Source organism: Gymnoscopelus braueri, assembly GCF_963280865.1.
Source record: "Gymnoscopelus braueri genome assembly, chromosome: 12".
In the NCBI taxonomy this organism is placed as follows: Eukaryota; Metazoa; Chordata; class Actinopteri; order Myctophiformes; family Myctophidae; genus Gymnoscopelus; species Gymnoscopelus braueri.
Genome location: NC_137614.1, coordinates 13,255,548 through 13,281,411, shown reverse-complemented (window position 1 = coordinate 13,281,411; position 25,864 = coordinate 13,255,548). Strand labels below are relative to the sequence as shown.

The following is a 25,864-nucleotide window of genomic DNA, read 5'->3' as shown; positions in this document are numbered from 1 at the left end:
TGAGCTAAAACGTTTGGGAACCACTGACCTATACTGTACGTAAGGTGCTCTGAAGAAGCTGAAATACTTTGTGTAAGTCACCAAATTGTACAGCCATCTAAAAACAGACACAGGACTTAAATAAATAGGAAAACAATGCATTTATTGCTTTTCTTATAAAACAACGGTGGGTGAAAATTCCGTTTTTAAGAACGTCTGTAATGTCACAGAGCTTTTTAAGAGTTCCTTAGTAAACCATAAAAAACAACAATGTCACCTTGAGAGAACAACTCTAAATATCTTTCCTTAGGTTGCAACTGTACCATCACATTTTCAACCATTTTCACATTTTCGACTATTTGTTTTTTTCACTGTTAAGATCCCATGGTCCCATAGTAGGTCAATATGTGTAAAAGAGTCCCCAAATGCCCTAGAAAAAATTATAACAGGTATTTTTACAAAACCAAAACCATTTCCCAGACAAAATGAAATGAGTCAACCTAATTATTGTGCTCCATGTAATGACTGACCAGGATCACAGGGACTTCAGGTAATGTCAAGCAGCAGACACAGTGAATTTGGGAGACACTGCCCCCTGCTGGCGATCAAGCGAAAAGCTAATAAACTGCTGATACAGCAAAGGCAAACAGTGACACAGGATCACTATCGGACAAAGACAAAACAGTAAAGCACAATTTGCATTTTAGAATGCATGTTATTTCAATGAATAAAAATGCACATTTAATAGATTGCATGGGAAGATTGTTATGTCACATTCGTTCTTTAAGCAATAAATACAAAACTAACCTATGCATTCAAAAGTCCACAAAACAACCTCGACCAAATCAGAAAAGACAATCAAAAATCTCTGAAAAGAAAATGTCTTTTCTTTTCTGTATGCATTGTATGGATTGCATAATTGCAGAAGTTAAAAATGTGCTTAAAAGTAAAACTTGCCATAGTAAAAAGTATTGCACCTTTCCCCCACAAAAACAAAACAACAATTTCACAGTTTGATTGGTCTAAGGCTGAGATCCCTCCTACAGAGTGTCACTTGGCTGTGTGACTTGGCATTAGGAGACCCCATCATGGGGCAAAAGACTTGTACATGTCTTGTATAAAGACTGTGTAAAGTGTAAAGCTATTTATTTTCATCATATCCTATGTATCCTAATGTATTGATCTAAATCACAGATATCCCCAGACAAGAATAAGACTTCCATCATATAGAAAACTTAACTCGATCTATGAAAATACGCCCAAATACTTTTTAAATCCACGAGTATGTTAGCTTGTTCCCATATTCTCTGTGGATCAATTGATGGCGTATCGGCTCACAATGCCTCATTTGCTCCCATTAGAAACTCCCTCACTTCCTCTCATTAACTAACACAACACCAGGGCAGAGCAGGCAGTGAGACTCACAGGGTGAATTCTAAAGCCTAACTTGTGCTCCGTTGCATGACGGTGTCACGTGCCAAAAATAGCAGACCTACAAGCACACGAGGCGTGGCATCTGGGACGCATTGTGAGCTTGTAGGTCGGCTATTTTCGACGCGCGTCACCGCTGTGCGCCCAAAGTATGAATCTGGCTTAAAATAGTGGTACCACATTATGGAAGGGAAAGCGTGGGGAAGCCGCAGAGAAAAGAGCACTCGCCCGACCTGGAGCAGGAAACGGAAATGTTGTCATGGCCACAACGTAATGTTCCAAAATAACTCTGCTGACTTTAGTTTTTTTCTTCCCGTAAGGCATCAGGTATTGTGGGTTGCTTGCTGTGACAGATCACATTGCGGCAAGACCCCAATCATGGCCATGATCCCTTTTGTGCAGTTCCATTCATCATAAATGGCTCAGGTAAATGCCTCGAGCAGGAAATGTCCTTGCCGCCAAATAACCTGCCAAACTGGGTTGGGGGGCCCAGTTCGACCCGTCTGGGTCACTCAATAAGAGTTCAGCTCCCATTGGACAAACTGCAGGCAGATTCCTCTACTCCCGTCTCCTGGATTGGGGGTGACCCAGATACCGATTGGCCAGAAGACTTCCTTCAAACTGCCTTTGATCCGACAGTTACTCGTTCCAGGGGAATACAAATAAATATTCCAGGGTTAGGAAAGGCAACAGAACTGGCGAGAGAGTGGCTAGAGTCACTGGATCTTAGACAGCCCACTGGCCAAGAGTCACTGGATCTTAGACAGCCCACTGGCCAAGAGGAGTCTGCTGAAGGGTACGGTGGAGCGTGACACCGTCAGGGGCAGTCGGACCCGGTGGAGACCTGCAAGGCAAGACAACAACAGTATGACTAGGGATATCGATATTGTAATAATCCATAAAAGAATAATCAAATTAATCTACAAGCTCACAATGCATCGCAAACATGTTGTGAGCTTGCAGATTGTCTATTTTCACTATTTTAGAACATATTTGAAATATACATTTCAAGCAGGAAAAGACAACACGATCACCATATTACAATATGCCAAATCCATGTGATATCTAATCTCACATCTCAATAGAGAATAATATCGACATATATCGCCCAGCCCTAAGTATGACTCACAGTCATAAAAAAGGTCGAGTGCATTAACCCATTAAGACCTGAGGCAGATTCTAAAAAACAGTTTTTTGAAAAAAATATAAAATATATTTTTCCGCGATTTTTCAAAAATAGCAGATCTACAAGCTCATAGCGCGGCATCTGCTATTTTTTAATAGCCAAAAAAAAAAAAAAAAAGACAGATGCGTTCCCGGTCTTAATGGGTTAATAGCAATGTTGAGAAAGAAAAAGCTAATTTGGGTGAAAATAAAAGTTCCATCAATCACGGAACAAAAGCGAACAGGGAGGGCAATGGGGAACACGCAAGGAGAGCGGCTGTACAGCTGAGATGCTATCTGTGCCATGAGGAAGGGGAGTGTGCGTGTGGGTGGCGTGTCTACGCTCCGAGCCGTTGTTTGTGTTGGGCGGAGGGGTAGAGGGTGTGTGTGTGTGCTGTGAGGGGGGCCGGAGGGTCCCCAAGGGGACCCTACTGGCTTCTTGTCCCTTTAATCACTTTTCCTGAAACAATTGTACACTTTCTATCTGAGGAAAAGAGACCAGCCCATAGGGAAATGTGTGTTGGGAACAATTCTACATTGTCCATCCAAGTACGCAGATAGAGATGTACCGATACCAATTCCCATAACTTGCATATCGGTCGATACAGAGTACCGATACCATAACATTGTGTAATTAAAATAAATCGAGGACAGTGGTTCTCAAAGTGGGGACCAGGGACCCTCTGGGTTCCTTGAGGGGGTTCCAAATGGACCCTTCCAAGTACCGATACCAGCATTATTGGCAATATCGGCAGCTTATTATCGGTATCGGAACAACTCTATACGGTCAAATCGTACAATCAAAATACAGTACATGCATCCCGCTTCACTTGTATATTTAAAAATAATAATAATGCAGACTGACCAAATGCACGGATGAGCTCTCTCTGTACAGCCCAGGTCACAGTTTTGATGAGAGAGGCGGAGGTAAGCCCAGCAAACACCATGTTGTAAAGGAACACAATGTAGAAGTTCCCCAGCCAGTTGTATCGGCCAAAATCTCCAAGTAGGTCAAAGCGGGTGATCCCTAAGAAACCAAAACCAAAAAATAATTGAATAAAATAGACAACTGAAGGGTATTGGTCCAAACACAGAAATAATCAGAATGGAAAATATTTAGAACTGGTTCAGTGAGTGGCCAGGGACACAGGATAGGTGGGCACTAGGGACATCTGGGCACCTCAATGTAAATTTTGCTATTTTGTAAAAAAAATTTAAAAAAAAGGGAAAAAGAATAACGTAATGTTAAAGGGATACTTCACTTTCACATAAAATAAACATTAAAAATAAATATTTAAAAAAAATGAAAGAAGTTATGGCAAAATAAAGGCCCCCTCACACATTAGTAGGACACTCTAATGCGTGAGGGGGCCGTGATTTTTCCATTACTTTTTTCATTTATTTTTAATATATTTTTTAAATGTTTATTTTATGTGAAAGTGAAGTATCCCTTTAAGTATACATGGTGTGAACATGCACGGTACATCATTATCAGACTTATTGTTGTTTATGCCCCAAAATGACTGGATATACAGGTTTTGTAGAAATATTGCCAATGAAATTAAAAAATAATTGCGAACTGTGCCAGCAATTTTTCAATCTTCTTCTTCCTTTTTCAAGTAGTCACAGAATATTTATCTCCAGTATAATCAATCCCCTGATGGGTGCTAATCACTGAGGGTTGCACTGTGTGGTTTCACAAATGTCAACGAGGTCACTGGACCTTGTTGACATTAATTGTGTGCCTTTTGAAAATAACATAATAACATAACAACAACAAAATAAAAAAAAAGTGCTCAGGAGATACAAGATACAGCCTTTTTCAGTAATAGGTTAAACAAGTGAATGGAGCAGCAAATCTCCAAATGATGATATCTTGGGTTCTAAACGTTAATTGCCAATTTAACACCGAAGTGCCCACTCTTCCTTGGTGCCCACCTATCCTGTTACCATGGCCACAAGTCTGGACCAGGCACCAGCAGCCAATTACTGCATACACACTGCCCTCTAGTGGACAGTACTATAACTACAAGTAGAAGTTGCCTATTCAGCATAATCTCGTATTATGCATGTCATTATTTGACCCAGTAGTAGTAGTTTAACCAATGTTCTTAGCGGCATACACAGACAGACCTTGCACTTTGTAAGCCACCCCTGGATAAGAGTGTCTGCTAAACACCTAGATTGTAACTGCAAATGTACAAACAATGTATTTTATGACCACAGGCTTACCAAGTGTACGTGAAAAGACTGGCAGCGCCGAGCTGAGCACAAGCAGTGAAACGCAGTTCCCAATTATCTGAAGGGGCAAAAGAGGCACAAATGTTAGGGTTAAAATGTAATGGATGAAAGTTTCGGTTCGGCTGCTTGGCTTGAGAACTGAACATCAGACAGAACAGAATAGATACAGATGCACAGTAAATTAAGGGACAGTTAATTTAACTAATGCTTAATTTATATTCTGTCGTACAACACATTATACTGTATCGTCACTGTCAGGTGGAAGGAAACCACGTCCAAGTCCATAACCTATTATTATTTATTATGTAAAATAATAACAAAACAGTTATCGCACAAAAGTAGTGAAAATAGCCGATCTACAAGCTCACAACGCCTTGTGATGCGAGCCGTTGTGATGCGAGCCGCTTGTAGATCGTTTATTTTCAATACTTTTGTGCGGCACTTTTGTATGATGAAGAAGGGCATTCATTTACGAAAAAAATAACATAAAAAGCTAAAACATGGAGATAAAAGGTTTCTGCCCGACAGCAACCATATCAGGATTAACCCATTGAGGCCTGAGGTTCCGATTCTGCAAAATGTCTTCTAAATCCTAATGGTTTTCTGAAAAACGTATGTTTCTATATCAGTGGTTTTCAAACTTTTTCATGTCAAGGACCCCCAAAATGATATGAATTTGGCCGCCGACCCCCATCTCAAAATATTTTGTTCCAGGGACCCCCAGAAGCAAAGATTTGAGTTAATGTTTGCTTTAAAAGAATATACATATTCAAAGATTTGCACACATTTTCACGATTTTTCAAAAATAGCAGATCTACAAGCTCATAGCGCGGCACCGTGCCGCGCTATGAGCTTGTATATCTGCTATTTTTGAATAGCCAAAGTGTAAAATAATGCTTTTTAGCTCAAACCAAAAAGTGACAGATGCGTTTAGGTCTTAATGGGTTAAGACTGTGAAAATGGACCAGTAAGTACGGGTGCACAGGCCAGCAGTGGTCTAACCTGTGTGAGGTTGGTGTCCTGAGCACGAGGCAGCAACCCCGTGAACAGAGGAGAGCTGTAGAACCCCACCACTGAAGACACCATCAGGTAGCTGAGCGGAGTTACCGTTAAGGAAGAACAGTACAATGAAGAACCACACACGTAACATAGCACCTCAGTGTAAAATCGAACTCCCGAGAGGTTCTTGGTTTACCTTGCTACGGTGAGTAAGGATTAAAGGACGACTTCACCCATTTTCAACTGATCTTCATATAATTATCTGGCAGTTTTTTTTCCACCCCAAACACTTATTTCGATTTTTATTAACGCAAGAACAATGGCTTCCATTATAGCATGCAAACTTTCCAGGAATAGAAAGCCTCCAGTTTCTATTAGCTTGGATTCCAAATCGATGATGTCACTGGTAGGCAGGTTTCTGAACTGTCCACAGCCCTCCTCTGAGACACAGGCCGAGTAGACAAAAATGGTGTCATCTTTGAATGAGCATTAGTGAGGACCAATTATATAGAGATAGGTTGAAAATGTGAAAAATGTGTGAAGTCGATCTTTAAGAGCTAAATGCCTAATTGTAATTGAGAGGTCGCAACTGGAAAGATCCATCTGTGCACAGACTTGAGAACGTGCCCTAAACCAGCATAACCCCCCCCCCCCTCCCCCACATCTGCAACAAAGTTCAACACCAAGAATGTGGTGGGAGGTTATCAAACATCACACACACACACAGCACAAATATCAAGGGCGTTATATGCAGCTAAAAGTCTGATGTCTTTGATGAATTTATTTGACCACTTGAACGTGGCTCGTGCGAGACTCGGGTCTGCATGCTGCATGTGTGTTGCAAGCAGTCACATCCTGAGTGTTAAAAGGATACAATATGAGGACAATTTGTACTGCTGCTCCCAGTGATCCAAATACGGAGAAGGAAACAGCTCCTAGACGAGGGTCCTGAAACACACACAGACCAACCGTCAGTCAGCTTCAGTTAATCAAACTAATCGATTTAATCTACTATAAAACAAATCGATTTTGATCAAATAATCGATTTTCAGAAAGAGCTAATAGCCAATCTACAAGCTCACACAGCAACGCATTTGCGTGACACAGCTGAACAAAGTATAAAACAGGGCATAAGTGGTTAATCAGACTAATTGATTTAGTTTAGATTAGATTATTAAAAGAAAACAGAAATAATCAAGATCCCCCCTCCCATTTGATTTGTCGATACGTAATATAAATAAATAATCAAAAATGGCCCTTCTCGATGATTAGATTTATCAAAAAAAGCAATCCATACAATTATCACCCTACACACCACTGTCACTAATGTATCTTCCCACTAGCCTCACCTCCATTCCTCTGGGCATGGCAGTCTCATCAAAAAGCAGCTCCAGCACGTTGAAACACACCATCAACACACACACCACCTAAAAAAAAAAGTGACATCATGTGTACAGCGATGAAAACACATAAAAAAGGTCATGGCATCATCATACTGTTGAGAGTGAAAAAAAGGCACATGGAGTTTTGATTATCAGCTCGGCTTTACCGTGAGAGCTAAGAGCAGGAGCATGGCCAATGGGTAGCTCAGGTTACGTTGCCATGGGGATGCCTTCCTGCGCATCTCTGCAGGGGAAAGATACACATGAGAGAGAGGAGAGCAGGTCAGTGTATGGGCGTACCGTTACAGTGTCATCGCTGTTGAGGAGAGTCTGGCAGCGCCAGCGAGTCTTGAGGCCAATACATACTCAGGCCGCATCGCTCGACAAAAATGGCATACCAAATACCATGAAACACGCCATTTGATGTGGTGTCTCAAACAGTTAGTGGAGAAAAGGAGAGGAATTCCGCACGTTGTTTAACAGCTCCCAGTAGAATTGTGCTTCTTTAATTATTATTCAATTAAAAAATATATATAATTTATACTGGGAGCTGTTAAACAGTGTGCCCCTTCTTTTCTCCAGTATACGTATTGTTGTCCAGCACCTGTATATTCGTTTTCGGATGTGCATGCTTTGCTTTGGACTCTATTTCAAACAGTTAGTGAACAGACCATTACCCAAGTGACACTAATGAGCAAGTAAAAAAATAATCTCAAGGCACACTTGTATTCATAGCAAAAGAAAATAGTGGATCTACAAGCTGAGGTTATACAGCTTTTGAAAATCTTTTTACAATTTAAAAATAACAACAATAATAATATTTGCAAATTTCGCATATTATTATTCAAATATTTTTGTTCCCTATAATGACATGCTAAAAATAGGGACACCAGGTTGAAGAGTGGGAGAAAATAAAGGGTAAAGGTAAATAAAATAAAATGCCATAACTATTTGTATAGTAAGTAAAAGTATCAATACTGCAATGTAGAAATACTCTGTTACAAGTAAAAGTCTAGAATTCAAAATTTACTTGTATTTAGTAAAAGTACAAAAGTATCGGTATCAAAATGTACTTAAAGTACCAAAAGTAGAAAGTACTCATTATGCAGAATGTCCCATTTCACAAGTTTTCAAATGTATAAAATGTATTAAAATCCTTTGAAAATAGCAGATCTACAAGCTCACAATGCAATGCATCGCGATACATTGTGAGCTTGTAGATCGGCTATTTTCAAATGGCCGGAATGTATATTAGGGCTAAAGTGGTTAATGTATGTTTTGTAATAACAAACAAAATCTACAAAGTAACAAGTAACTAAAAATTGGAAATACTCCAGTAATGCAAAAAATACCTCAAAAGTGTACTTATGTACAGTACTTGAGTAAATGTACTTACTAGTTACTTTACACCACTGCATAGAGCATAACAATGGCACACACACTAACAAGGGCAAGAAACTATATTTGTCTTTTACCCAGGTCGATGAGCTTGGTTTGGACCGCTTGGAGCTCTTTCCTCATCACCTCCATGTTCAGCTGAACCCAGCAATTACCACCACCTAGAACCAAAACAACACACACTTAAATCATTGGTTCTCAAAGTGGGGTCCGAGGACCCCCAGGGGTCTTTGGGGGGGTACCAGGGGGTCCCCAGCAAAATTACTTAATAAATCGTCATTAAAATCATTCAACATTTCAACCCCTTTATCCATATTTTATACTTTGGCTATTCAAAAATAGCGGATATACAAGCTAATAGTGCGGCACCAAGTACCGGGTGCCGGGCTATGAGCCTTTAGATCTGCTATTTTTGAAAAATCTTGGAAATGTGTGCAAATCCTTTTTGTTTTTTTTAGGCGAAATTTTTTAAACACACATCTTTTGCTTCTGGGGGTCCCTGGCACAACATATTTTCAGGTGGGGGTCCGCGGCCACATACAGTACATATCAATTTGGGGATCCTTGACATGAAAAAGTTTGAGAACCACTGCACTAAATCACAACAAAATAAAACACTGAACAAATTAGTCAGAAGAACATGTTGTATCCAGTTGAGCCCTAGCATCCCTATTCTGGGGGGGGGGGGGGACATCTGCCGAAAATAGCAGAATGTAGATCAGCTATTTTCAGAGAACAGAATTAGAATAGGGATTATAAATTCAAAAAAATTACACGGCTGTCGTTAAAATGGAGGTCAATCTCTTCTTTGGGGCTAGACACGTTTGCCAAATATTGGGAAAATTGGATTGAGTTTGTAAGCCCATCGAGACCATATTAAGTCTGACTATTAACCAGATATGAAGATTCAAATGACAAAAACACACTTGGTTACATTGAGAATGCCTGTTTTCGTTTTATTGTGTATTTACGTTTGTTTGGATAGCCGTTTCGCTTGTTCACATATTGTTTTGGTTATGGAAGAATTAAGGGATAAATAAAAAAAAGGGGCAAATCAGTGCATAAATGATTCAGCATAACAGTAAAGGTCCTTACACACCGGGGCGATTTTTTCGTGCGAATAATATGCTTTTTTTTAAAACCTTATAAAGTCAATGCAAGCGTACATGGCGCGAAAAAGCGGAAAAGCGAAGCGAAAAAGCGTCTTTTAATTATTCGGAACGAGTCATTCGCCGGTGTGTAACCGCCTTAAGAACTTCCACACAGAGACGGGATCTACTGTAACTATGAAAGGACTGGGAAACGTGGATTGATGTGAGAAGCACTGACATGTATGATGCCTCTAATGAGAATCCTCAAATAAAAATCTGAATAAAAAGAAGAAAAAAAACAAAAAACAGGGATATCGCCTTTTACATCTCGCAACCCAGATGCCCTCAGATCCCAATCTCTCGCCCCCGGACGTCTGGTCCACTAGGGGGCGACAAGGCAAAACAGCAACAACAAAAAGAAAAACAGTGGCCCACTCACGGTTCAGTTGCCTGGAGAGCGAGGCCTCCTCCAGTTGTGTGCAGCTCAGAGTTTCTTCTACATTTTCCAACAACTGTGGGAGACGCAAGACAAGTTAGACGAGTTAGCTTACTGGGTTTGAAATCCACTCCATGGCAACAGCTATGTGAAGTGGCCATTTGGTTGCTCAAGCTCATATATACTGTACAGAAAAAGGGCACGTTATATTATGGCTGTCACTCACCCGTGGTTTGACCAATAGGCTGCCAGTGACGCTGAACATTCGGGACAACCCAAACGGAGTGCACACTGAACAGGAAGAAAACAAAAACACTTTAAATTCTGTACCGTTCTATACTTTTATACAGTATTTTTGTGTTGATTTATTTAGTGCTCTATAAACAACAAATTTACTTCATTAACTAATTATTTTGTTTATTTAGTGCTCTATAAACAACATATTTACTTCATTAACAAATTATTTTGTTTATTTAGTGCTCTATAAACAACATATTTACTTCATTAACTAATTATTTTGTTAATTTAGTGCTCTATAAACAACATATTTACTTCATTAACTAATTATTTTTGTCAAACACATAAGTTAGAACCTTCTCATACCCAAGGCCTTGGCTTACTGATGTTCAAATACTTACACAAAAGTAGCAACACTCCAAACAGAGAGATGCCAGAGTACAGGTAAGGCAGGTAGTACTCCCACAGGTCTGTAAATAAAGAGGAGAATTATGTCATTTTGTTCCCACCATGAAAGCCATTGGATAGGTAGCTGGATACAAAAAAACAAAACAAATCACGCCTCTAGTTATTATTTAACAAAAACTACATAAAAATACAAATCTACAACTACATTAATAACAACATCTCATGAGCCATTTTGAAGAGAGCCAATGCTCCTACAACAACTACATTAAAGTCATCTACATGACATACACTCAATGTAACATTGTGCCCATGGCAGCAGCAGCAGCTGACTCACCGTACAGACTCTCCCTGGCCATGTTGTGGTGTAGGAGGGCTGACGCCACCCACACGGTGCCCAGCGCCATCAGAGCCAAGAGCAGCAGCAGAACCACCGCCTCGTACACCCGCGCCATCACACCCTGCACACAGTAACAACAACTGGTTAGATGGACACTACAGGCACAGGAGACATGACATATGGAGAGAAATTACCATTATTATTATTTTCATCATCATCATCTAATGTTTTAACCACATGAACCCCTATGTACTTATTTGAGCAGAGTTCCACAGGGGTCTATACTAGGCCCACTCTTCTTTTTTTTTACCTCCACACCAAATCTCTTTACTGAAAATAGCGGATCTGCAAGCTCACAACGCGTCGCGGTGTGAGCTTGTAGATCGGCTATTTTCGCTGAATGTTATAATAGGGATGCTATGCTAGGGTCTACAGTATGTGGTTAAAGGTGTGTGATGGATGGTGCTATATTGTGGGAAGAATTCCAAAGCCTGTACCTTTTTGGACCCAGCAAAACCCTCAGACTCCGTGAAGAAGTATGCAAAAGGCATGAGGAAGACCAAGGACAGATTGGAGAAGAGAAACACTAGGTTCCACAAGCCTGATAAAGAGGAATAAACATCATCCAAACGTTAGTGGTTTTCATTCCAAGCATTCCTCTTGGTCAGAAAACTGCATGTAATGTGTGAACTATGTGCACTGCCACGTTTGGCCACTGTGAGGCAGTGTAGTGTGATGATAATGTCGGGTCTCACCAGAACGTTTATGGTGATATCAGTGCAAAATGTACAACATGGTAAACAAAAAAAGGGGGGGGGGGGGGAACTGACAGACAAACACTGCACTTTCAGAATACATATTTCCTCTGTGGAACTGTACTAAATGGCACATGTACTTTTGAACTTCAATGGTTTTCCACTCAACCTTTCTCCAACACACGATGGCCTGGGGGAGTACAGACTTGAAAAACCACGTCTGCAGAGCTCATGTGGAGTAAACAGCAGCTGCAGAAATTCATTTCCACTAACGTTTTCTGAACACAACCCGGCCGATGATGGATTTTGGGTTCGATGTCAACACTGATATTTCGGAGTAACACAAATTCAGATATTGATATGGACTGATAGTCACACATTTTTTAGCAAGGATCCAAATCAAATAGTTGGGACAGATATGCATCTACAGTACATGGTTCGCTATGTATTGTAGATGCAGTGCCATGAAGGTTGTCAGGGATATATTGTTAGGGTTATGTTGTAAACAGAAAATGACGGGGCTGTTCATTGACTTTTCCAGCAAAGCATTTCACAAACTAGTTAGCAACTTGTCATGAAGACAACACAGAGCACGTGTTAGAGTACGCTTTGCTGGACAAACTATGCAATGATGATAATGTTTCTAAAAAGACCTCAAACGCTCTTTCCGCTTCATGTACTGGAATTTCTTTGATTTTTTTCCACATCATAACAAAAATAAGCCGGGCGATAATATCCGTCAGGCCCCACACAAAACAGTTGACAAGCATGTCACACAGAACAAAATCCATAATAATTATCCCTTTGTACACAAGGCCGGGGGGGTTGTATTGACTGAGCGCTGAGCAGTGTTCCTAGTTCATTCCAATATCATTTAAAAAACAACAGCGCAAGTGCTGTCTGTGGGAACAGAGCAGCAACTGTGACCTTTGGTGGTGTCAGCTAGTAGGCGATAAATAAGCATTACCATGGATGAGTGATCCGTTGAGCCACTGCATGTAGTAGCTCTGTGGGAAGGTGAGCAGCACCTCGTTGGACAGGATGGACATGGGGAGCAGGAGAACCGCGCACACCGCCACAGAGAGGGTGAACGTGCACAGCCACAACCTGAACACACAGAGACAAGCAGGAGCCATTTGAGTGAATATTTTCAAGGGATGCAACTATCAATTATTTTCTTAGCGATAATTCTATTGATTACTTTTTTGATTAATCGAATAATTGAGAAGTGTGTTTTAACAATTTTTATATATCAACGAATCAACATGAAAACAAAATGGCATTTGTTTTAGGATTGACAAAATCGATTAACCAAATCTTTTACTTTGCTGTTAAACGTCAACAAAAATAGCGGCAATAGTTGATCTACAAGCACACATTGCATTACATACAGTATATATATATATAAATATATATATATATATATATATATATATATATATATATTATAAAATATATATATATTATTATTATTATTTTTTATCGATTGTATTAAAATACATATTTTAATAAAATCGATAAATAATCTATTACATCAATTAGTGTGATTAACTGTTGCACCCGTATTATCTTTCTGACAGATGTGCATCTGTGACTGTCACTGTTTAGCCCCTAGCCAGCCAGTGTTGGTCTAATACTGAAGTCCAATTCATACTTCCTCGTACAAAGTACAAATTAGCCAAAAATAGCGTGACGCTTTGCGTCGCGCTATTTTCGGTGAGTGACGCGGTCGCATGTTCGAGTATAAATTAGGCTTCAAGGTCCAGTGAGGTTGGAGAGAGGTGTCAGACAGTGCCAGCATGGAAGGACAAAGGGCAGAGAGGAGCAGCCTGGAGGACAGGGCAATAAAACGGCAGCCAAGTCCAAGTGGCCCGTGTTGTCACAAAGCCTCCACACTGACACAGAGCGAGTGAGAGCAGAATGCAATGCATGCTGGGTCAGTCAATCATTAGGGCTTTTCACTTACGCAATTTTGTTGACGGTGGCATCTTCAATGTCATCTGAAAGAAAAAAAAAAGAAAAAAAAACATGTGTAAGATTATTACTTTTACATAACTGATCCAGAGATTAGTTGAAAGATATCAACAAATCAATGTTTTCTGGCATGTGGCATGCAGTTACTACTGTATACCATGTCTCCTTTGTTTTAAAAAGGGACACTGTATCAGGTAAAAGAATCTTGGCAACTGAAGAGAGGCGTTGCAAATAGATTACTCTGTAACCCCCCCGACCAGATAAAGAGAAAATGTAGGAATGTGAACAGAATAACATTGTGTCTGTTCCGCTTGGGTCAGATGAAAATTAGCGAGTGTGGATGGATTTGCTCCTCTTGAGTGATATGGGAAAAGAAGTGAGAGAGATGCATGGGCTCTGATGGGGGAGAGGGGGACTCCACGCTCAGAACACTTTGTTCAAAACACTTTTGTATATCTCGAGCAGAAATTACTTCATGTTTTCGGTGGTTTTACACAAACCATAATGCCTAGCAAACACAAAAGGTGACAAAAGGAAGGTAATCATCTCGACACAAGTCTATCTAGTCTCGTTACTCTGTATCTTGTATCTTGTTCATGTAGTAAAATATGCTACTTTAAGGTAATTAAAAATGTGATTAAGAGCAAAATGGATTGGTGTTATGCCAAACAACACTTTGTGAGGGCAGTTGACTCAGTCATGTATAAATCCCAGTCTCAGTAAACATGCACCAATGCTCGTCATGCTTGTTGTGTTGACAAATTTGACCAAATTGACTAAAACAAAAACACATTTTCTGTTTTATGTTGTTTCTATTTCTAAAGTAGTTTTTCCGTCACTATTTTTTTTCCCCTCACACCTAGCTTTAGTTAATAATGTTTTACAGAAACCTGCTCTTGCAAGTACATTCTAACATTGTAAATGATGTCAAATCTGTAAAACCAGTTCCATGACTAGTGAGTGCCAAAAACACTAGTCTTATATAAAACACAGTTATATATTGCACAATTGCCTTTTTAGCTGAAAGGCACAACCGTCGTGTTGTTGCCGATGCAGTTGATGACATCAACAGCAGCGGGGACTAAATGCACAGGATGTTTCCAAAGTTTGCCTTTTCCAAAACCCAATAAATGAGCTGGCCATCATCCAGACTTCAGCCGAGCCCAGCCTCAGATGCCACAGCTGTTTCCAATAAGGGGAACTTATTACATAACTTTTAACCCAATTCTAAAGCGACACTTGGAATGTATGTTTTTAGTGGGCCTATAGGTCCAAGTACATTAGATTTACTCATTTGGTTCCAAAGAGATGCCGTTTGATTACATTACATTATTTTAACAGCAAGTGATCACGCATGTGGCTCGTACTTAAAAGAGCAAACAAGCAGCTAATGTTCAAATAAGCTGTAACCAAACACTTAAACTATACAACTCTAACGCCAGCTATACTGTCCAGACCCAACTTCAAAATTACGAAATCGATTAAATAGGCTTGCTGTTTGTCACTGTTCAACAAAAGCACTCTTTGAGACGTTCTTGCCCAACCAAAGGGGGCTTCAGCTAGGTATGATGCTGTGTGTTTATCTTGTAGGAACATTCTTCACCGCCCCTCCCTCAACCTGACCCATGGGGAGTCTGCCTGTGAGGCAGTGGTTACATGTTACGTAACTCCCTTTTACAATTTGCAGGCCTGTGTAATGGTCAAGGTCCAGAGCCTTCACTGCATATAGTTACACCTGGACACACTGTACACACAAGTATTCAACAAGAAAAAAGGTTTATCAATGTCACCCCCAAACACACGAATTGATGAGGTATATGGGTTAGTGATGTTTGCCATTTTTTAAATATATATATAAAAAAAGAATATAGTAACAGCAGTGATTAACCCATTTAAACCTTTTGCCTTTTTGTAACGTATACGTGTTTTATACCTTTAATTTTGGGAACATGTTTTTACATCATTTTATATATTGCTGTATACAGTACATTTATTTCTCAGCCTCGGTAGCAGATGCAATAAAAAAAAACATCTGAGAGCTTAAACCTTTGGCTATTATTGAAATGTCCTTTCTTTTGCCTTAATGTCCATTAAAAAAACCATTAAAAATCATGACCAAAAAAAGTCAATGCACAAGATTAGAATGCCTTTATCTAATAGATTGTTAGTGTTGACGGAGTTACTGAATGCCACTTTAACACACTAAAATTAACAAATATAGTTGTTCAACATAAATATCTCTATTATCAAATAAAAGGACATGGGTTTACGTCATTTAATGTACAGTAATATTTAAAGACATTGGTGGTTACTGGACATCACCTCAACATAACACTATTGCACATCCAGGTATTAGAATTTAAAGCTGCACTATGTAACTTTCCTCTTCTACCGCGGATTTGAACCCGGTTTCCTGCGCAAGTGCTGACATTTTTACCATCAAACTAATAGAGCCTGGCTGCTTGCTCAGGGGATAAGTTGAATCTTGACCATCAGGTCAAAGTTTGTGTCAGATCCTGTGTCTAGGTGAGACATGACCTTTGACACAATCTAAATGTCTCAATAACCACCCCAATTGTATAAGTTAAATTGTATTAACATACTCTACCATACAGATTGGACAACATTTTATTTTATTCATTAAAAAAAAGTTAAATAGTGCCACTTTAACTAATGTGGTTATTAATTTTGTAATTTTAACGAATGATTCAGAAAACATTACAAAATGCACCCAAGTTTGTAAATTATACTTAACTTATAGTAACTAACTGACAGCTACCGACTGAACCTACAATCAAAGGCACCACCAGACCGTACCTATAATCTTCCACAACAACTACAAGGCTATTTCCTCCAGAGTCGGGGGTTTCTGTAAGCTAAGTTATACGTCTGCAGTGCTTGCACTGGAGGTGTGGCCTACATTCTCTTTGGAAGAAAAATTCCAAAACATCAATGTAACCAGCATGCTTTTCAACACTGTCATTTATCCCTCCGGCATTGGCCCAGAGTGACTGCTTTCGAGCATTTTGAGATTCTTTAATGTCTGCGTTAACAACCACTTTTTTCCATACTCACCAGTGACAAAGTCAGCGTTTTTCTTGAAGTGCGTGAGTATGATGTAAGCCACCATATAGAGGCATGTGAACAGCAGAACGCAGATCTGTTGAAGAGGAAAGGAAAAAGTAACATAAAATTAATACCAACATAATCAGTTTTCTTTTCCTTTTTTGCCTTTGCCTATGGGCATACAGTAACTAAAACAAGGGATACGCTTTGAGTTGGAAGAACAGCTCACAAACAGTCCTGTTCTGAGTTTCTTAACCTCGTCACGATCCTGGGCATGTCATAACATTCAGTGAAAACGGGTTAACATTTGACAAAAATAGAAGATCTACAAGTTTACTGCGCATCGCAACGAGACGCATTGTGAGCTTTTACATTGGCTATTTCCAGCCAAAAAAGATGAGGACTGAGTATATATAGACCCCTGGGGGACCCTGGTCAACAAAGTATACAGGGTTTAAGTGGTTAATCAACCATTCTAAGCTCATATCTCTGAGCCAGTGTATCTGATAGGCCAAGAGAGGTGGGATATGTCCTTGACACAGATACAGAACATCCAGAGAAGAGACAAGTTAACAGGCTCAAGTGATAAGGATAAAATACATCTGAGGGTACAAGGAGTGGTAACGTGGCTCTGAGATAACGATGACATAATTGAGACCCAAGCTGACTCAGAGTGCCACAGTTCTTAACAATAACCATGATGCCAGGCTTGTGCCATATAGGTTGGCTCCTCAAGAAGAAGAAGAGGCCGATTTTATCATTAGTTTTAATGCATAATGCCGACCTTATAGTACACCACGATGTGAGCAACACAGCTACAACAAATCAAATTAATAATGGGTGTTAGATTTAGGTGTGTCAATGTGCACTGACAGTACAGTTTGTTTACTACGGTCTATGCTGGCACATTGGCGCACCGAAATCTGACACACCCATTATGAACTTTATTAGCTGTAGCGCTTACTAGCCTGCCATGTTTTTAATCTGCTGCAGTTTTCAACCTGAACTGGAAAACAAACTATAAATCAGCCTAAGGTTTCATGCCCCTTTAAATAAATCAAATGCATCACTTCAGAAAACAACAAAGATTAGGCAACATTTTGATATGGCTCTGCCACCGCAGACAGATGGAGTATGAAGATTACCAGTTTATCCCAGCATGGGGGAGGTGGGGGGAGTCATGAACAAGTATGGATTATGTCCGGAGATTGAGCAAGAGAAGAGAGAGAAGAGAGAGAGTTAAATGGATAGTCTCTTTGCTGACCACAGAGGTCTTTCGCCAGAAACTTTCTTTGTGGCCTGCATATTTAGACTAGCTCTGCAATCTGTTGTCTGCTGTAGCATTCAACCTTTTGCTCCAAGGGAATGCTATTGTATGGCTACTAAAGGCAAACAATGTAACACATGATGCCAGCCATGCCTCCACCCTAAAGCTGGTAATAAGATTCTTAAACATTTGAAAGAAAACCATTGAGAAGGACCACATCTTCTAATCTAGATAAGCCGAAGATACAAACTCATATTCAGTCAAACTGAGCTGAATCAAATCCCTAGAATGCCATACAGTCAGGAGACTAAGCATGAAACATGCAGGCCCTGATTTCATAATATCAATAATCAATAACATTAATTTAATATTCCATTTCACAAAAAAACAAACTGAAAGGGAAAACTCCATCAGGTTGCTCCACTTCCACTCAAATGCAATTTAGACAATTTGGTACCAGTCAGAATGTGTGAGACACGAGGTGGGTTTCTTGAGCAGGGTTGGGGTGGCAGGGTTTTGGGTGGGACGAGGGAGAAGACACTTATTTAGAAGGATATTCTAAATAAATGTATGTTTTTTGTTGAAATATTTGAGAAAACAAATACAAAAAGAACTTGAAGGAGAAAAAAAATGTGTCAACTGTTCCTGTGCAGTGCTAAACTTGTTTCAAACAACGGTGAGTCGGTGACACAAATATATATACACTGGAGGAGAACTGGCTTTTTGATGACACTGCCGTCTCTGACACGGCATAATGGGTAGGAGAGGAAACTTGCGCACACGGTAAAACCCTGAGTGTAAATTTGGCACCGTCTGTCTGAGGATTCTTGCTGTGTGGAGCTCAGAGGAAGAGCAACAAAGGGGGCAGGATGCAGGGTCTTGTCTCAGGGGTGACAACAGCAACAGAAGACAATAGGTGTGAAGAGGAACCTCCGGAGCATGGCAGCTACAGTATGTGAGAACAGGGATATGGTTGCCTGTCGAAACCGGTTTGCAAGGACGAAGACTCAAGCTCAATGTACTTATGATGAGAATAAATCACCATGTTATCCAAATCAGCCGAACGCAACTCACTGAGGTACTTTAGAAATGTATTATTATGATTGAAATGTGTGTTTAAAATAAATTCATCATGTTTCAGAATGCCATGCTGCATATAGTCTAGTAGTTAGTAGTGTGCACACTGCAGAGTAGAGGATGACATTAAGGGAAACGGGCAGAAATATCCTTTAACAACAAAGAGACAGAGCTTCTTTTATTCTAAACTATGAACAAAGGAAATGTTATACAGTAGTGGATCCTGGGACATATGGTACTGTAGCAAAGGGGGGGCTCCCCTCCCCCTATGGGCCTATTCTATCCATGAGTGAAGAAGTTGAAAAGGCTGACCCAATTCTCAACGCCAACAATAAAGATTGGGTATAAAAAAAAAAACATTGTCTCATGTGCATGTGCAGACCTATATACTGTAAACAAGTAAACAAACCGTTGGCATGAAAACAAACCTTCACTGTTTCATTAATTAAAAGAGAGTGCTTATGAAGCTGACAGATGAGTGAAGGTGCATACTAGCAGAACCTCCTATAATGACAAGCAATAGTTAAGTTGAATATTGAATAGATAGGACCACAATGGAAACAAGTCCCCAGGGCTTTTTTTGTGTTATCTTTTCAGCCTAAATGTATGACTGTACCTCATGCCGTTTGCATTTCTGTCTAATAAAGTATTCAATCAATCAAAGGTCTGCCCCACCTTTCTAACAGGACTGACAAAAGCCTTTTTTTTGTTTTTTGATTGATTGAATACTTTATTAGTCAGAAATGTAAACAGCACGTGGTACAGTAAGAGTAATTAAGACTAAAAGGATAACACAAGAAAGCGTTTTTATTCATTTTGCTACAGCGATGTTACACCCTAGTACTGTACGTGCCAACAGAGGAATGGAATTGACATCACGAGTGAGTTGGAGGTACAAACTACAAAGGTGCTTCGCCTTCTTTGGCTCCTTTTTGTGGCTTGGGAGCTTAAAATATTATTTGGACGTCCTGTCTAAATTTTTCATGTTGCAGGCCCTTGCACTACAATACCATAGTTTTGCAAAGGACAGAAAAATATCACTGTATACAGGATCCGTCTCACAAACTCAATGCTGTTACCCGTATTGTTTGCACCTCCAAGACAATGTCGGACTCGGCCATGCCCCAAAAGAATGTGTGTCTCAAAGAATTGTCACACAAACTAACTAATCATAGGCCTACTTTATACCAAATATAAATGTAATGTATCAATTGAAAAACGAAGGGCTTATAACAGTGCAGCTGGTAATGGTCACTGGTACTATTCTAAGATGGATGCAATGTTGCAGCTTTAAAAACAACAACGTGCTAAGCATAACAGCTAATCAGATCAGGCTTTGGAAATGTTCAATAGTTCAGTCTGAATTCAGCAAGGAGCCTGCTATAAATCCAACAATGGGAATGCAGGAAACAATTGCATGAATAGAGGAGGGTGGGATCAAGCAGAATAAAGCCCCTTAGTCCAGGGACTGTAGGTAGAAACACGTGTGCTTGACTGGCAATGCCCAAGACTGGCAGCACTTTGCCAGCCGTTGAGAACAGAGTTTAGGGGGCGCTCAGCATCCATAATCATCTCTTTGTGTTAACAGACTGAGAATTTGGCCAAACCTTTTTAAATGCACCAAGTGCCTTCAACAACTTTGTGCTGATGAAAACAAGCTGAAGCTCAGCATTTTTCACCTATCTTTACAACTTCCTTCTGCAGAAAAAAGGAAGCGGACAGCTCACAGCTGTATACTTCTGGTTAAGAATTGTCACCGTAATTTAACACTAACGAATACACTCGGTTTCCAGGGGAACTGGCATAACAGCATTCAGCTTCCTCACTTGCTCAGGTTGGGCTAATTTTAGGGCATTGTGTACAAATGTCTAATATGAGGCTAGATTTTATCACAATAAAACCATCTATGGCATGGAAAAGCAAAGCCAATAGCAAATATCTTGCAGTGTGTAGCTGCCTTAATCCAAGCAAAAGCGATGCAATTATGTTGTGTGTTCGGGAGGTATAAAATGTAGGACATTTAGAGAAATGTCTTAATGTAATATTCAAAGCTAGAAGTCGTAAAACGGAATGTCCTAGGTCATATTGCAGTTTATCCTCCCAATTAGATTAAAGCAAACAACACATAATGTGAATAACTGCCATCCCAGCCTAGTTTACTAAAACAAGAGATCTTCAGAAGTAGTGGGTAACCGGCTAAATGAATGATAGTTAGGAACCGAATGGACCCCTTGTGGGTCTGTACTCTGTAACGCAGAGAATGTACAAATGGAACCAAATAGACCCTTATTATGGGTCCATTTGAACACTCTCAGAGTAAATCAACACTGAGGATTTTACTGCGAGGGGTCACTGTGAACTAAAACCATGTAGTGACTAGTGAGTGACCACCACCAGAGATAACAGTCTCTGTTGACCATGATGATGGAGAGTTGAGTGCTGTACAGGTAAGCTGAACACTTGAGGCTGTCCAGGAGCTTTAGGGGCAGTGTGACTCAGACCATAAGAGCATTAGGTGAAAACAACAATGTCAAAACAACGGCAATGGTATAGACCCCTTAACAGACGACGTCACACTGGTTGCAAGCGTCATACTGGTTGCAAATGAAACCCATTCTGTCAGGTCTCGCTAGGACGCGCCTCACTAGCCAACACACAAGAGAAGGTCGGGGTGCGCTGAAACCAGCGCACCCCGAAACAGGTTGAGAGTTGATTGCATGAAACAATCACCTGTGCATCCAGTCTCAATGTTGGTAAACAAATAATTGTCTATACATACAAATAAAAGTCTATACATTTGAGGTGTTCTTTGTAATACTCTTCTCACTGGAAAGACTAAATATAGCATTGAAGAAACTACGTGCGCGTGGTTATTATTGTTGTTTTTATGCACATGGAGTGTATTGTTTACATGGTTGGTTGAACTGATGACCAAAATAAAAATTGCAAAGTGAAGTGAAGTGAAATCAAGCAGTGTAATCCAGTGGTGTCCTCTTGTCTAACACAAAACAGAAAAGGTTTTTATTCGTTTCGCTGACTTCATTGGCCGTGTGGAACCATAATGTGGTACCATGTACTCAGCTATTCATGACCTATCTTTAGAGATCTCTTCTGCATATCAATCAAGGATACATCACACTCATCACTTGTAGACCAGGTAGGACAATGGTAGACCCCTTTATGGCATTAGGCTACATTGTGCAAGTGGCTTATCAAACAGCCGAGTCAACACAGCAAATATCAGTAGCTAAAGGCTTCAAATCGATGTTTGTTGAACAAACACTTCATACTTCCTTCCCCGTCTGCATATAAACAGAACAAATGTGAAGACAGAGAAGAACACAACTTATTCCATTAACTATACACTTTAGAGCAGTGGTTCTCAACCTGTGGGTTAGGAACCCCAAATTATTTTGGGGGGTCCCCAGATGATTAGCTTAATGTGCAACATTGTTTTCTCACTCAACAGTAAACAAGCCAACATACAGTATAATTGTATACAGGGTATATCTGCACATTTCTAAAGTGACAATTTAAGGACTTTTAAGACCTTTTTCATACCAATTGGGCAAATTGTCAAATATTACGTAAGAAAGAGGTAAACATTGTGAAAATAGACGATCTACAAGCTCACAACACCTCGCAGTGCGAGGCGTTGTGAGCTTGTAGTTCGGCTATTTTCACAATATATATCTGTGGAACCGAGTCAAACTAAATGTAATGCCTACAATTCTAAGTGCTTGTCAGGGTGAAGGGTCCCCAGTTCAAATATGATTTTTTTGGGGGGTCCCCAGTTCAAATATGATTATTTAGGGGGGTCATGGCCTGAAAAGGTTGAGAACCACTGCTTTAGAAAAGGTGCATTCATGAATACATGAGTGACACTGTGGACTGTGCACAGTCCATAGTGCACAGGCTGTGCTCTCCTACTACTGCACAGGGGGAATCGGATGTAAGTAAATGCTATACATTATTTATAGAACAATAGATGTCAGATCAGACGATGAAAGTCTAGGAAGTTCTCTCAACATGCAGGCCAGGGCATATGAGCCTGTATCAAGGAGCACAGCCCTAGAATGGGCTGATATTCCATAATATTGTCTTTCCAATAGCTGATGGCATATGTTGCAAGTGCAATAAGCCATTCTAGGCCAGGGCTATACGTGATATATAGCCAGCCATGTACAGCGCACCCAGCAGACATATAGGTATCAGATACCTCTTGGTAATCAGAACATGGAGTACAGTAAAGGAACAGCTGCAATTTCTGGGTTAAAGATCACTATCCAATGTATGCATCCCGGCTGTAGGCAGCTAATCTAACCTGATCTTCAAGTTGAGTCTGACACTCAACTTTTTGAGTTCCTAACGTGGGAAGAATCAGAGATATATATCAGGGCCCAGGGGTAAATGCATTACATTCATCAGGGGGTAAATGCATTAAATTCACAACACAGCAGAATCTTTAGCCCTAGAATGGCTGTGACATACATTTCATGTATTCCAAATACATGAAATGTATGCAACATCACAGACACTCTAGGGCTTCAGAATCTTCAACCAAGTGGAATCGAGCTGTGTCCACACACACACACACACACACACACACACACACACACACACACACACACACACACACACACACACACACACACACACACACACACACACACACACACACACACACACACACACACACACACACACACACACACACACACATTTAAACCCCCCCCCCCCTGGACGTGATGGGGGTCATTTCAGGCCAGTATACAGAAGGGCCCCGGGGTGTTAGACAGAGAGATTGGCCCCTTTGTATTGTGTCTCAGCCACATTCCTACTATAATGACCAGCTGCATCCACCACATCCACACACAAGCGTCTATAAGCTGACTGGTCGCTGAGTTCGCCATTCACTAACGCAAATAGCCGATCTACAAGCTCACAACGCGTCGCCAGGCGACGCGTTGTGAGCTTGTAGATCGGCTATTTGCGGCCAGCGAGCGACACCTCCGTACGGCTTAGTATAAGTAAGGCTTTTTAATCAACAGTTTTAAAAAACTGCCAACGAGCCGTCTGAGTGAGTCGTGACACACAGCACGCCAGACTGAAAACGTGCACAAGAAGAAATGCATTTAACGGATCGTTCTTGTGCTTCTTTTAGCTTGTAATGTAGTTTGCTATTCATGTAAAAAAAAAAAGGTTTATCACGTCAGTTGTTATCATAACTTACTATTGTCTCTCGGACGCGGTTGTGGAAAAGTTGCTCTCTGATCGACACGTCGTCCGCGTCCATTCTGATTCTCCCGCAACCATAACAGTGTGTCCTGTCCTGTCTTGTCTGTCCTGTCCTTCTTCAGATTCAGAAACACCGTGGCGAGGGGACCATCATCATCTCTTTAAAACGGATACAACGTGGCTGCTTCGCTCGGCTACATTTAACATGGTCCGAGAGTAATGAAAGGTGTCCCGCTGCCTGTGTGAGACTATGTGCAGCACTGTAGCAGATCAGTTCAGCCTGCTAAAGACAAGGAGGGGTTGAGAGAGAGAGAGAGAGAGAGGGGCGGTCCGAGAGATGTGTGGGGTGGTGTGGTAGTATAACCAGTCTTGATTGATTGACTCGTTTAATTTGATTGATTGATGAATTGAATACATAGGACCTCAGTGGAAACAAGTCCACAGGACTTTTTTTTATTATCCTTTTAGACCAAGTGACTGTCTACTCGTGCTGTTTGCATTTCTGTCTAATAAAGTATTCAATCAATCAATTGACGTTTTTATTGATTGATGTATTATGGTATATCCAGGACTAAAGTATCGTCTCAAGCATATTTCTATGATTTTCCATTTAATTGGTAAAACACTTGAAGGTTTGTATTTAGGACTGAGTTTGACCTTTGGTCAAATAATGTAAGCCAGAGAGAGATTTCACCCAACTTAGTGTGGGCTCAGCTGTAATGTAATCAGTTCAGAGTTCCTGGCCATTGTAGGAGGTGAGAGGCACAACAGTCACTTTGATAAACCTTTTGTTTCATGGTTCAGAGGCATTGACACCCTCTGTCTTGTTTTGATTATCAGAAGAAGTCTTTTGTATTCATTTAAACTAATCAGAGTAATCATTGTTCCTTCCTGGGCCGATCAGATACAGAATGCAAATGTGTAGTGAATGGTTGGAAGCCAGGTCTGAAGGACTTAAGTGAAACAGTAAAATATATACACTTTTATTATTCTTCAGTCTTAGGTCTGCAATGTGTAGTTAAAATGATTAAAGTCTTGACAACTATGACTTGTGTTGTTAACAAAGAGAAATGTCATTTAAGGAAAATATTCAGTCTTAAAGTAACTGCAACTTTGTTGATTCATTGTATTTCTAACTGCTGTTTGCAATTGTGAATGTATAATGTGTGTGGACTTAATTTGAAGCTAATAAGATGTTAAACAAAGATTTCATAATATGAGCTTGTGTAAAAGTATAGTTTTATAGATAAGGGTTAAAGTAAATTGTCACATGTTTAAAACTAGGCGGATGCTAATTCCTTGTGATGACTGAGAGAGGCGGGCCAAGAAGCCTTTTGTTTCTAAAAGCTTGTTTGTGAGTGGTCAAGAAGGAGGACTGGGAGGA

The 25,864-nt window shown here is 40.3% G+C and overlaps 1 protein-coding gene across 1 annotated transcript; it reads right to left on the bottom strand.

Annotated features, from left to right (window-relative positions):
* Positions 1-121: 121 nt before the first annotated feature.
* Positions 122-24,728, bottom strand: lmbr1l (limb development membrane protein 1-like). Its single transcript, XM_080444101.1, has 17 exons — positions 24,476-24,728; positions 16,908-16,992; positions 13,825-13,858; positions 12,826-12,965; positions 11,601-11,704; positions 11,101-11,224; positions 10,760-10,828; positions 10,348-10,412; positions 10,125-10,197; positions 8,672-8,755; positions 7,364-7,440; positions 7,164-7,241; positions 6,689-6,762; positions 5,818-5,908; positions 4,807-4,873; positions 3,440-3,601; positions 122-2,254 (listed from the first exon to the last, which is right to left on the bottom strand). Exons 1-17 carry the CDS (start codon positions 24,536-24,538, stop codon positions 2,160-2,162), a joined length of 1,485 nt encoding a protein of 494 aa, XP_080300227.1. The 5' UTR covers positions 24,539-24,728; the 3' UTR covers positions 122-2,159.
* Positions 24,729-25,864: the final 1,136 nt, after the last annotated feature.